At 45.9% G+C, this 14,330-nt stretch overlaps 1 protein-coding gene across 10 annotated transcripts in view; it reads right to left on the bottom strand.

Moving 5' to 3' along the window:
* The window catches only part of SREBF1 (sterol regulatory element binding transcription factor 1), a 109,586-nt gene that overhangs the window by 27,389 nt on the left and 67,867 nt on the right, over positions 1-14,330 (bottom strand). For all 10 annotated transcript variants that reach the window (XM_086940842.1, XM_086940836.1, XM_086940835.1 and 7 more), the window contains exons 13-15: positions 5,190-5,298; positions 3,027-3,136; positions 1,718-1,850 (exon numbers count right to left, since the gene is read on the bottom strand). In XM_086940842.1, coding sequence (XP_086796968.1) covers positions 1,718-1,850; positions 3,027-3,136; positions 5,190-5,298 — 352 coding nt within the window. The remainder of the gene's footprint in view (positions 1-1,717; positions 1,851-3,026; positions 3,137-5,189; positions 5,299-14,330) is intronic.

Genomic DNA, 14,330 nt, shown 5'->3' with positions numbered 1-14,330 from the left:
CTAGATCCTTTACACAACTGAAACTAAGTTCACATTTTTCAAAGCCGGAGAATGAGCCATGTGAGTGCAGGCCGCCGACCTATGGAAAGCTCTGTGTCTAGCAAACCAGAGCACCTGAGATTTAGGAAGTTGTTGGAAACTTAGCTAATGGCCCTTCAGGATTTATTGCACCTGGGTCATTGGAAAAATAGTCCCTGTCTCTTCTTGCCCTCATCAGCCCCAAGAAACTCTGGTAAATGTGCTGTTTGGCACAATACATTTTAACATACCAAAATATTTACTTCCCCTTGGAATGGTTACATCCATTTTCAAAATAGAAGGGCACCCGATAATCATCTGAGCTCTGGGTATACGTCTCCAAAGCAATATTAGCGTGTGTAAGAGCTTGTTAGTTACTGAGAATCTAACGATTTGTGCCCAGATCTAGAGCCTGGCGAAGAGGGTGCTCCACCGCAAGCGTGGTGGATTGCCCGGTTCTCTAAACTGACGGCCCGTCGGCTCTATTTAGAACAGTGTGCGGACTGTCATGTTTCCAGCAGTGGTGCCTCTCCTGGCTCCGCCGAGGGAAACATTACATGTCACTGTAAATACATAAGACTGTCCACTCTATTTAGGGCAGATGGTGTGATGTACTTTTTTTCTTTTCGGAACTGCCTTTTGATTATTTCTTCCTATGGAATGCACGATTCCTCTGATATGGTAATTAATGTGCAGTAGCTTCTTCAGTTTTCTGTATCCTAGACTTTAGACTCCTCAGGATGGCTTAGAGGGAAACATTTCGTTTGAAGGCAGGTGCTGTCAAGCATGGGAACCTGTCATATGTATTATTCATTATTGTACAAAGACCTGTGGAAATTAATCCTAGGCGTCTTTAAATCATATTTACATTCTCCAATGTTTGTTTACTCCACCAGGCAGTATCATTTATTCCCAAGGTGTGGTTTATGTCATTGAAGTATGATTGATTCTTTTGTGGTGTGCCTTAGCCCGTTACACACCATGATTCTTTGCCACACCCTTTGGGTTTTCTTTCTGTTCAAATATGTATTTCTATAGCTTTTTTTCTTAAATTGTTTTTTATTATAGCCTAGAAGCCCGACGTATACGGCTCTACCGGTTATTAAAAGGCCCTTTCCAGTGTTAAACCTTTAACAAGGAAGTGGGCCTTTAATGGCCAGTAGAGCCCGGTACGGAGGGCTCCAAAGCTATTAGAACATTCCTCCCCTAGAGATCAGAATGTTTTAATTTGTAAAATAAAGGACGCACCGAGCCCCGGGGGTGGGTGGGGGGGGGGGGGGAGTTGAAATCCCCTGGCCTTTAGTCACAGTTCATTGGAATGTTGCTGCTCCGGGGCTTCTATAAAAGCCCGGAGCACTCCACTGTCTTCTATGGAGCGCTGAACATTCCAATGTTCTAGTGAGTTTTAAAGTAGTTACACAACATCCTTAATCGTCCAAGCAAGAGAAATACGTCACGGATAGTGAGTCCTTACATCTCATTTTTCAGTTCTCAAACAAAGCATCAATAGGATGCAATTACCCCTTACTCTTGCCTTTTGACACATTACCCCATCATTATTATGAAATCCTCTGCCCCCAGGGTTAGTAATCTAGGAGTTATTTCTCGTGCCTCGGTTATCTTTTCACATTATGCTCTGTCTTTGACAATAGTGTTTCAGTGCCCATGTTGTGCATCTCAACTACAGTCCAATACTCACTCAGTGGCACTGAGGGCCTTTGGCATGTATTCCACTAGAGGATACAATCGCTCTGCTGCTTCGTCATCTCCTTGGAGCCAATTAATTGCCACAATTATGATGGAAGCCCACCACTTGGCGACAGGATCTGTGCCTGCCGGAGAGAGGAACAAAACAGATTAGCAGCAGCTGCAGGTGGAACAGGTCAAGAAGGGACAACTATATGGAGAAAAGGAAGAAATGAGCTAGGAAGCCTGTGACAGGAAGAACACTACAGTGGGCCCCAGGAATGCATGTATGTGTCCCACCTATACTCAAATACAGAAGAGAGCAAAGCTATGGACGCCATTTAGGGCTCGTAGCTGCGACCCCTGGCTTGCCCATTGTGACCCATGGCCTCAGAGGTGGCAAATTCAGTGCCAGGAACACAGAGGCAGCTGGGGCTCCCCTCCCTTGATTTTCTGCCAATTGTTTACTACACTAATAGTGAATAAATAAAACATAACATTCACTAATAGTGTATAAAAAAATGGGGTACAATAAGCAGGAATATGCCCTTCTTTGGCAGCTGAGGTAAGTAAAAAATGCTTTCAAATGTATGCTGTGTGCGTGCTTACGGGTGAGAATGTTTATGTGTGAGAGTATATGTGTGGATTTGTGTGTATGTGTTAGTATGTGTGTTTGGCTGAAAGTGGAGGTCCAAGGGCATATGATGTCACTTCCGCTAACCCTAGCATTTGAGTGATTTGGCATCCATGAGCAAAGGAGCAGGAAGATGGGTTCCTCACTCCTGAGGCCCTGCAGGTCTTCAGTACAGGAGGTTTTGTCACCACCAGTGATATGAGCTCAGCAGCGCACTCCTCTGTCTGACATTACAGTAGCAGGAAACCCTCTCACAGGAGATGCACATGCAGGAGCACAAGCTGGTCCCAGGGGGGCCTCCCTCAGGTAGGTGATGTGCTCGCCTTTCACCCACCCATGTAAGCAGGTCATACCCTGCGTACCATCCTTATGACAGGTACCACAGCACAGACAGCCTGGTCCAAGTGACATAATTATCGCACCTGGTACCTATTCACGTGTTCAGCGCTACCCCGAACACATACCAGAGCCTGTGTGTCTTCACTAAGAGATACCCCCTCACCTGTGATGCATGCCCAAGAGAACAGGCTGGTCCCTGAGTAACCATGCTGCGGCAGATAATGTTCTCTCTTGTGACCGAAACCGTGAACGCAGGCTGGACCCTGTGAAACATCACTATCTGAGGTACCTCCACCCAAAGCACAGGCCGGACCTTGTGTGACATCACTATGGCAGATAATATTCTCACCTGTGACGCATGCCATGCTGGAGCTGATAGAGAAGCTGTGGTTGGTTGTACCTGCAGCGTCCGACCATCCATTCAGTAACTGCAGATACTCTAGGGCATCTGAGAACTCCCTGCACAGGGTAAGAGAAAAATATATGATGAGGCAGAGAACCCTAACCTGTATGCACAAGGAAACCACTACCAGTAAACCATGAGGAAAGGGCAGTTCTAACACAGATTACCATAGCTAAAAAGCACCATTGCATTTGTCATTCTCAAGCTGTTTCCAGTTCAGGGAGATCTTTCAATGTCTGGAGATACAAGTTACACACAAAAGGCGATGGGAGGCTGCTTTCAATAAATTTAACCACTGGCAATAGCTCTGGGTAGCACTCCAACCCATCCTTCTTTTGCTCACCACGTCACCTCAGTTTGAACCCAGCCATATTCAAATCAGTCTTGACCCTGCTCCTCATGGGCACAGTCCATCCCGTTCAATCATCAGAATGAGAGAGCGATAGAAAAGGAATCCTAGTTGTATTCTCCCAACTATAATCACAAACACAAATGGACAGCTAGGCTAGCGTTGTCAGAAGGGAAGGTCATGAGGGGAAATTCAAAGGTTTTGGAGTAGACTCCTCACCCACTTAATAGTGGCATGCTTTATCACTGGTGCCTATCCACACCCTGGTATGATAGTACAACCAGGGGAGACTCAACCTAAAAAAGGATGGGAGTTCTTATATAAATTGTAGCTGAATATATAGCAGGGATCCAGAAGGTAAGAGGTAAAAATGTCTCAGGGCAAACCCAGGTAAATTTCCTTTAATAAGTGGGAACCATAGACATAACTAAAAACAGAGTTTGGATCTTGTAGTTGATTTGAGATTTTTCAAAAAAGACCCTTGTTAAGCCACATGTTTCGGCCTGCCTTAAAAAGCCCTCATGCGTGTAGGGCCTTCATCAGAGCTAGGGGTGTCCCTGCCTATCTAAGTTGTCATGCCAGGCAGAAATGAGTCTTAAGGCTCTCACCATATTTCAAAGACACTTTCCTTCAGAAAGTATATATTCAGATGGTCCAGATATCATGTGCATCTATCAAGAGGCTCTATCATGTAGTCACACATTCATCAAGGTAGGGAGCCTGTGAGTGAACCTACCTCGTCCCTCATCAGACCGTTGCCGAAGTCCATGCCGAACTGCCAAGCCAAATCCTCCCTAAACCAGAACACAAGCAACCCCGGACCGGTTTCGGCCTAGTTATGGGCTCATCAGCTGGGTACAGTTTGTTTCCAGTGACACAGTGAGCATGGGACCCATGTCTCGGCAACACCAGCAATTTTATATTTCCATTTTAAGCATGGCTGGGATAACTAGTTTTTTATATACCGTTTTCTTAAATATAATATTTTATGTTTGTAAAAAGCCTCTCCATCCAGGGAGCGGAAAGAATGGTCACATAACTGTTCTCTTGCTGCAGAGTAAGTGCACTCCAAGTGTCAAATTGTTGTTTCATCTGTATTACCAAATTACTCCATCTACGAGATCATAGTAAAAAATGAGGCACATGCAAGTCCTGTCCAAGCAACTGCCTGATCTTTATTTATTCTAGTCTTTGGGGTATGCCAGGGATCAAAGCCATTTTACGAAATTTACCAGTCAGAGGAGGCGGTTTAAAAAATTTAACCCTCCACAGTATTTGAAAGCTCAAGACCAGGCAGGTACTTAAGCACATGTAGTAACATATTTGTTCACGATTCCAGAGTTCCCGTTTGCTATTAAGAAGTGCTGGGACTCTAAATGTACTTCACCCCTTTAGAGCTTTTTAAAATATTTATACTGAATTCTCAGTTGAGTAAAACATTTTTCGCCTCAACTCACTTCCCTTAAACATTTGATGCGAAGTCATCTATAGCTCTGACTTTATGAACATTTTAAAGGCTAAAGCATCTACACCCTGGACCTTATGAACAACATTAGGTCTAAACCATCCACAGCAACAGCCTTATGAACAACTTTAAGACTTTACTTTAGCCGAGACCAGCTGGCCTGTGAACCTTTCCTATTTCTGTTGAGTATGTGGCACAACACGAGTAGTTTTTGCTAGACATGCTCAGATTCTCATGCCCTCCACACCCCCAAAACAAGGACATTCCATGGAAGACAAGACCACTCTCCACTTACCCTTCTCCTTCGGCAAGAGGTTTGGTCTGCTCCGGTTTCGCCAGGCAGTACAAGGCTTTCTCAAGAAGGTGCTCCCGAAATGCCTGAGTGACCTGGGCCAGTGGATCCACTGCACAAGAAACAGAAAAAAGATATTGGCCACAACAACCAGAAAATAGAAAACAAACTAAGGAAGACAGGCATCATAATTCACATGCGACCAGTGCCACTGTAGACCCCTGTACTGCATCAGATTTTCCTATCTATCACAACACCTCAGTCTGTACACCAAAGTGTTCCCAAAGATACTTTTAAAAAAACACCCCTTGGGATTTAGTCAAGGATACATCAATTAATTCAGGTTCTCATAACTCTCAACTTCATACAATACTCAGCTTTGACCCCCAATTCAGATAAAGTTGAATACCACTCTAGTAACAAAATTGATAAGATCTTTAAGGCTGTAATTTACAAAAATCACATCCAATGTTAAAGGCGATTATCAAAATGTATCTGAACATCACAAAGTGAATCCAACATGTTTTTTAAATCCATAGCAGCAATTTTAAAACAATAAAACATGTTTTTTTTAAACACAGTCATTAATATTCCTGTGTTGGTCGATTTGCAACTCACTAGCAATCGCTAAATGAAACTGTATGAGTTTCATATATTAGGAATTGCGATTTCCTAATTGCGATTTGCAGAGAATAGCAATTACGTAATCGCTATTCCTAATGTATGAAACTCTGCCCTTAGTCGGTTACGCTGTAGGATGCATCGAAAGTGTAGACGATGCGTGAGGCAAGGCGACCAATCTTAGGTTCACATGGGACTAGAAGTCACAGGCAAGGGATAAGTAGCACTGGAGAAGTAGAGTCTATAGACTTTTTTTGAATTTCAGAATCATTAGGGTGAGCCTCTGGAGAAGATAAAGGTCATCCCATAAACTTGAGAAGGGTGGAAGATGTAAATGCGTTCTCTCATTGTGTCTTATCCCTGAAGCACTTTTGGGTCTTCATCAGAGCCAGAATTTGGTTTCCAGTAGAGCGTGATGTCAAGAAATTTCCCATTATCTATGCAAGACGTTTGTAATGGTAACTGATGTTTAACCGATGCAGTATGTCCAGTACTGAATCCCGGTGGGTAAGCGGTGTTGGTGTGGCATCCCCAGTGTGAGGAAGATGTGGTTGTCAAGAGTACACTACCACCGCCTATATGTAGTCGAACAAGAGCCTGCTTTGACTACTCAAATCTCCAGGGCAGGTGGGACAGAGGAAGTATTTGACTTTGCTGAGGAAGTCATGTTTTGTTGATGTGGATTTTGAAGAACACTACCGATTTTGAGCAAGGAGTGAGAAAAGGAGAAAAACACTCTAGGAACTGTGATTCACACCTAGCCTGAGAGGCAGTTGTGTTTGCGACCGCAGAGTAGGACCAACTCCATTGTAGTCGATCTAGATGAAGGACGTCATGAACATCAAGGTTTCAATAAAGGTGACACAATATCGTTGGTTCAGTTCAGAGGTGTGTACTGCAGATCCCGAATGGTAAATCTATGACAGGTTTTCTTGATAGCTACATCAGATAAACTTGCATACAATCTGTCTAAATGAATCTCAGTTACTTTTATTTTCTTAAACACCTACCATGGACCCAGCTCTTTAAGATCTACGTTGGACACCCATGGTTTAGGATGCCTCTGCCCAAGGATACAGTGAGATGATATTGCTTCTGATCAGTGTCTGGTGACCCTAATCAGTTAGCAGGACCCTCAGCTATTCTGTGATGATTTGAAAGTAGGAGAACATCCGGAGGGATGCTTAGGAGAATTAAATGTTTACCAATTGCTTTCTTTCTGCAAGGTGATAGTGAACCATGGAGGGACTTTATGGTCAATGCCAACGTAGAAGAGTGCTGTGATCAAGGAAGAACAGTATTATGGTTCCTTTTGTTAAGGTTCTCACAGTTGGCATCAACTACATGTACAATGGCCTTGTCTCCACTTTTGACAAACCATGATGTTTAACTCTGGAGCAGGTGCTGGTGAATGTAGATGTGTAGTTTTGGCTCAACGTCACTTTCAGTATTCTGCTAAGGAATGAGATGTGAGTGCTTGGAGGATATTGGCCAGTCCCTCTAAACTCAACTGGAGTTTAAACAGGTGACTTTAGTGTGGAATGGGTGTGCTGGTAGAAAGTGAGGTACTGACTATGGTTTAATTGAGCTAAGGAGTCAAGGACTGTTTCAGTCTCATAGGTGCTTAGTTCTAGGTCTAGGGAACTGATGAGGTTGGCCAAGTCTTCGAAGGTCAGAGGATAACAGTGCAATGGGGGAGTGGAGCAGATCAGTGGGGTTGTGCAAGCCGTTGCTGAGGTCAACATTGATGGTGTCAGTTATGGTGATGTAAATCTTAAGATTGCAGGGAAAGCCTTAAGGATGAGGGGGAGAAGAAGGCAGCTGAGGAAGTGGTAGAAACATTAAGCAAACGTTTTGGCTTGTTGCCTGAGCGATTGCGGCGATGTAGGAGTCTGTCTGTGCTCCTGGAATGTCCTGCTTGAGTTGGTTGCATACGGCTGTTGGGAGAGTGACATGTTGCGGACTCGTTGATTTTCACCCTCGCTGTCCTGTTCTTTTCAGTATTTCTCACCATTGTCCAGCTCAGGGATTTTGGGTTTGTGGGTCCTGGAGGTGAATGAAGTACGTAGAAGACTAATCCAACATTTAAAGGGTTTATCTTGTGTGAAAGGGTCAGAAAGACCAGAGAGTGTTTGTTGAAGTGACCCACTGCAGACATTTGTGAATAACACGGAGGAGAGTTCAGTGGGTGTCTGTTAGTGTTGGTCTCAATGAGGGGCTACTCCATGTGTGGTGAGGAAAGAGGGGGCTAGTGTTACTGGGCTGAGGCAAGCCAGACTCCATGGTGAGGAGATGGCAGGTCAATGTGCTGCCTTTCTTTTCAGCAAGAAAACAGCAACGAGCAGTGAAGATTTGACAGAAGCCAATTTGTCTGGGAATTTGTTCTGCGAGTGTGCTGTGGAGACAGGTATCATATGAAGGTTCGAGGTGACGAGTGAGCGCGGGTGAATGTGAGAGTGTTTTGAGGATCAGGCGTTTCCATGGATAATAACCAGACCCCTCCTATTTCATGGAGATGTTTTTCTTGTATCACACTACCAGCAGGACACTGCCTTTGCATACATTGCAAACAGCCACACACCTTTTAGAAAGCCATATCTACTGTAGTGTACCCACTACCTATGTTTAAAGTTTTACACATTCACAAGTGTACAAGGTTATTTATAACTTTTTCTGTGGCTTCAGTGATCTTCACATATGCCAGTAGCTCCCCACGTCTATGTTTCAGACAGTCATGTGTGTTTGAGACAGTCATACTTGCGATAACAGTAACCTAACTGTACATTTCAGACAGTCACTCAGGAAGGAGTAGTTTCTGTCCTGTAACTCCAGTTCTGTAGTAGGGGTATCTCTGTTATAGTCATAATCTAGTGAATAGTCCCGCCCATGTGCGCGGACCCCGGAGCAATCAAAAATAATCTCTTAAGTTGTCAAAAAATGCAGAACTGCACAGACACTTGAGAGAATTTAAAGGCAGCCTATATCCACAGGCTACACTGTCCAGTACTTCTACTAGAAATTCCACAAAAATCCACAACAGCACAGCCTGTCCAGATTTCTCCAGAGAGAAAAACTTTCCTTTTCCAGCAAAACCCTCTGGAATGATAGAGAGGAAGGAATGGACAGACAAGCCCCATAGGCTGCCATTATGTGGCTCAAAACAGGATACTGTGCCTTTAAGAGAACCTTCCAGAACACTCTCAGTATTCCAGAATGCACAGCAGGTCCCTCTTACTTTCAGTTCTTTTTGAAGGCGTAACACGCCAGACCTGTAGCATTTCGTACATAATATCTTTCTCCACCGGGGAGGAGGGCGGGCGCTTATGACTATAACAGAGATACCCCTACTACAGAACTGGAGTTACAGGACAGAAACTACTCTTTCTGGAGTAGGGGATCTCTGTGTATAGTCATAATCTAGTGAATAGAATGGCAAGCCCATCCCCACATCAAAGCGGCGGTGGAGAGAATAGAATTAACACCACTACTGTGCGAACAGATTTCGCAGATTTGAGCGTCTGTCCTGGCATCAGTGACCAGACAGTAATGCTTTGCAAGGTATGGACCGACTTCCAAGTGGCCGCCTTGCAGATTTCTGCAATAGGAACATTACGAAGCAAAGCAGTAGTGGCAGCTTTGCTCCTGGTGGAATGAGCCTTAGGTTTACCCCCTAAGATCTTATTAGCCTTCTGGTAACACAATTGTATACAGGACACAATCCACCTCGAGATGGACTGTTATGAGGTAGCAAGACCGGTCCTGACTGATCCATAATTGATAAACAATTGGTCTGACCTACGAATATCTTTGGTTTTATCCAGATAAAATTTCAACACCCTCCAAACATCCAGGGAATGCAGAGACCTTTCCGCTGGAGATGAAGGATTCTGAAAAAACGTAGGTAAAGTTATGGTCTGGTTAACATGGAAATCAGAGATAACCTTAGGAAGAAATTTAGGGAGAGTACGCATAACAACCTTAGCAGCATGAAATACAGCATAAGGTTCTTGGCAACACAACGCCTGAATTTCACTCACCCTGCGGGCCGATGTGATGGCCACGAGGAACGCAGCCTTCCAGGACAGGTGCTGCAACGAAGCCTTATGAATAGGTTCAAAAGGCTCCTTCATCAATCTGGACAGCACCACATTCAAGTCCCATGAAGGCGAAGGAAGCCGGACAGGAGGGAACACTTTCTTCAAGCCTTCCAAAAAGTCCATGATCACAGGGATCTGCAAGAAGGAAGTCTGTGAAGGGCATTTCCTGTAGGCAGTCAGCGCAGCAAGATGAACCTTAATGGAATGAACATTGAGGCCAGACTGCGCCAAATATAGAAGATACGGAAGGATGACATCTTCCTTACACGTCATTGGATCATAGTTCTTGGACTTGCACCAGATGCAGAATCCCTTCCACTTGTAAGCATAGGAAGTCCTAGTGGAAGGTCGCTTAGCCTCCTTCAGTATGTCCATACAATCTTATGGTAGATTCAAATGGCCATACTGCACTGTCTTAGGAGCCATGCCGCCAAACTCAAAGACGAGAGGTTGGGGTGCACCATATGCCCCCCGGCAGCCGTATGTGAGGAAGGAGAGACCGGTGAAGCAGGTCCGTGAACCACCACTGCCTGGGCCATTCCGGGGCAATCATCTGTGCCCTGCACTGGACAGCTTGATGAGCACCGCCGGAATCAGGGGAATGGGCGGAAAAACACACAGAAAACTGTTCAACCAGTCGATCCATAGCGCATACCCCAGCGTCCCCTGCTGGTAGTACCTGGAGGCGAAGTCTCGGCATTTGCTGTTTTCGGGGGTGGCGAACAGATCTACGTCTGGAGTCCCCCACCTTGCGAAGACGTCTCCTGATACTTTGTCGTTTATGACCCATTCGCGGTTTTCCTGAATCAGTCTGCTCAGCGCGTCCGCCTGAACATTCTGCACACCTGGCAGATGAGACGCCGTTATCGTCACTCCTCTGGCTAACAGCCAGTGCCAGATCGCCTGCGCTTCCTGTGACGGTGTGCGTGATCTCGCGCCCCCCTGCTTGTCGAGGTAAAACATCGTGGTCGTATTGTCCGTCCGCACAAGCAACGAGTCGGTCTGGAAGGACAGATGAAAGGCCTTCCGTGCCAAGTGAATAGCTCTGAATTCCAGGAAACTGATGTGAGACGTGGACTCTGTCAGAGACCACGCTCCCTGGATCTGTAGATGGTCTGAATGCGCTCCCCAGCCCAGGAGAGACGCATCCGTAACGATAGTCCGAATCGGGAAGTCCCTGTGGAAAGGAACCCCTCTGAGGATATTCTCTGCTGAGCACCACCATCTCAGGGACAGTTGGGCGTGAAGAAATGACTGAATCCCGTCGTCCCAACACCCTTTCTTCTGGTTCCACTGGTCCTCCAAACCGTCCTGTAGCGGCTACATGTGTAGGCGCGCAAGCTGAGTGAGGAAGGTACAAGAAGCCATCGATCCCCGTAGAGAAGACATCGTCCTCACTGTTGTAGATGGAGCAGCTAAGAGAGCCTGAGCCTTCCAAAGGATGGATAAGCGTCTCTCCACCGAGGGAGACACACTAGCCGACATCATATTGATGGAGGCTCCCGAGTACTGCAGGCACTGTACCGGGATCGGGACAGACTTGGACAGATCTATGTGCAACCCCAGACGGTCCAGCAGGACAGTCGTCCTGTTGAAGTGCAATCGTGCTTCTTGGAAGTTGGAGGCTTAGATCAACTAATCGTCCAGGTATGGGTAGACAAACATCTTGTTCTGTCTCAGGTGCGCTGCTATCACAGCCATGCATGTCGAAAAAGTCCTGGGTGCAGACTTCAATCCACACAGTAGTACGGTGCACTGATAGTGATTGGTGCGGACGAGGAAGCGCAGGAATTTCCGATGTTTCCAAGGAATGGGAACCTGGAGGTACGCATCCTGCAGGCCTATAGCGCACAGACATCCTCCTCTTTGCAGCTTAGGATAACTCCGGCACAAAGACCGCAACCCTCCGTTTGCTTAACGCAAAACCAGAATGGGCCTGAACTCGATCTGGTCCTCCTCTCGCACCCGAAAGCACCATGACTACAGACCTTCTCTTAGAGACCGAAGGACGTATTATCTACCTGCTTCCCAACAGGGTAACGGCCTCCGCTCTGAACTCACGCAGCTGGAACTGCGAGTGAACCGGTGGAATTGCTGGAGGAGGGCTCACAAGCGAAGACTGTCTAGACCCGGCCGGCCTTTGTTCGCCAAGGAGCATCAAGCTCTCCCGCGTATTCGCACAATATACTTGTAAATTATTAAATGGCGGCCCGGGACCACAGACAAATTCTGGGAGGAAAAGATGCCGCTAGAAAGGGCAGAAGGCCTTAAGCCTTTCTCCACGCCCCAAACCTACAGCCTTCAAAAATCTCTGATTCAGACTTCATGCGGGCTACTCACTACCCTCATGGCAGCCCAAGGGTTGAGGTTCCGTGACGATTCGAACCCGTGTTTTCGACATCGTCGTAAACCCATAATTTTGGTACCAGTGAACCGTAAATGATCCATATAGTATATCCTGGTGTTTTCGCTATGCTACGAGCAAGAGCACTCCTGTTATGAGCACATTTCCGGTACACCGATGGCATCCATTTTAGATTATGGCATCCATCTTGTTTTCTTGCCCTCACATAGTCAATGGACATACATTGACCTCTGATCAATTCATTACACTCAAAGGACACGTAGGCTTTAGCCGGCGATTCACCTTGTCGATGACACGTACACCTTAAGTCAGAAACGCTGTGGCCGCATGACTCGGCAGAAGCTGCCTCCTCTGCCCGAGGCCAGTCCTGCTATACTGGTTCTTGTGTACGTTGGCCTGATCATGATTAGGTGGCCGAAGTCGGTAGCCTTGCCCATTTACGACCCACAAACATCTCTTATCCTGTTTTTCTATCTTCTACACCTGGCTCTGCTCCTTTCCTTCTGGGCCTTTATTAGGGGGAGGTAACGAAATTTACGATGAGGCGGTCCGGCTCTTGAATGAGAAGATGACATGGGATTATGATCGAACAGTGGGAACCTCTCATTCGTAATGTTTGAACATCAGAGATTTGTTGACAATTCCTGTTTGACGCCAAATATTTATTGTTTAGGATACAAAGCTTAAAGAAATGTACTAGCACGTGAAGAATGTTGCCTGCAGCTAAAAATTCTGTATTTAAGGAGCAACTCACTTAGTGCAAATCGAACAGGCTCCTAGAATCTGCCCGTGTGTAGTTTCTGTGACTTCTGTATCCCTGCAGTAATAAACCTTTGGTCTCTGACGCCACCATCGAGAAGCCCGTGTTTCTGTTTATTTGTGCACCGAGACAGGTAGAACTCAGGGGTCTTCGGGTGTTGTCCCTGACACCTCTGGACCTTAGTTCGGTCCAGAACTCCAATTGTCGCCCAACGTGGGGCGACGTCATTCGGTACCGGTCCAAAAGCCTGAAGAGTCGAGAAGCTTCGTGTGAAGATTCCAGAGGGAGGCGCCCCACTTCATCGATCCCGGTATATCGCAAAAGTGGCCCAACGTTCTCTTCCACGAGGGTTCCCGTGCGGACGGCTGAAGAGGTCCGCTGCCTTGACTGTCGCCCTGTTTTGGACCCGAGGTGCAGACCTTAGTACGGCGAAACGTGGATGGGTTTCTCCTTGGTGACGTCTTCAGTGCCTCAGTTAAGTATTAAGTGGTTGCTAGTTGTTTTTGGTTAAGGATTTACCCTTTTAGTTCTCTGGTTTGACTTGGTTTTGTAGATTATCACTGGTTGTTCTAGTTACGATAATCTTTGGTTTGGTTTGGGTATCGATACATTCGTTCATTTGGTAGGCCTAAGTTCTAAGTTCGATTGCGCATTTTTGTCTGTGTTTGTTTGTGTTCCGGTTAGTAAAATGGTAAGTCGGAAAAACTGTATGTTTTCATGTTTTGGTTGCAACAAGGATTCCCGGTTGGAGGACTCATGTCTGGTTCCTCCGATTGGAACTCCTCTTTATGAACTTTACTGTAAGCATGGTGTGGGTCCCATATCTTATAATGAGGTGTGGGTTCGCTACACGAAAGAAGATGGTGTCCTTAGTTGGCCACTACATGGTAGTTTCGAACCCGAAGTTCTTGATAATTTGGAAGTACAACTGTTTAAGAGGAAAGCCCGGCCGGCAATGTTTGATTCTTTCCGTTTTTGGCGAAAAGAATATAAACAAAGAGAGATTAAGAAATTGAAGAAAGAGCAGAAAGAGCAAGAGTTGACCTTAACTCAGGCTGCAGAGCAGCTGCTACTTGATAAAACTGAGAAAGCGATAGAAATAGCTGATAGAGAACGTAATTTGGCGATCGACAAGTGCTATCCTGCCTTGCCATCGAGTACTATTAAGTCAGTAGAGGACCCTGAAAAGGATCCCCTGTTGTCTTACTTGTTGAGATCACCTCCACCGTATGCACAGGGTGCTACAGCTCCACCTTTGCCAAATGTTTTGTTACCGGCTGCTGTCCAGCCTGGTATACCTG

This window comes from Lissotriton vulgaris, chromosome 10 (genome assembly GCF_964263255.1).
Source record: "Lissotriton vulgaris chromosome 10, aLisVul1.2, whole genome shotgun sequence".
Taxonomy (NCBI): domain Eukaryota; kingdom Metazoa; phylum Chordata; class Amphibia; order Caudata; family Salamandridae; genus Lissotriton; species Lissotriton vulgaris.
This window is presented reverse-complemented; position numbering and strand designations above follow the sequence as displayed.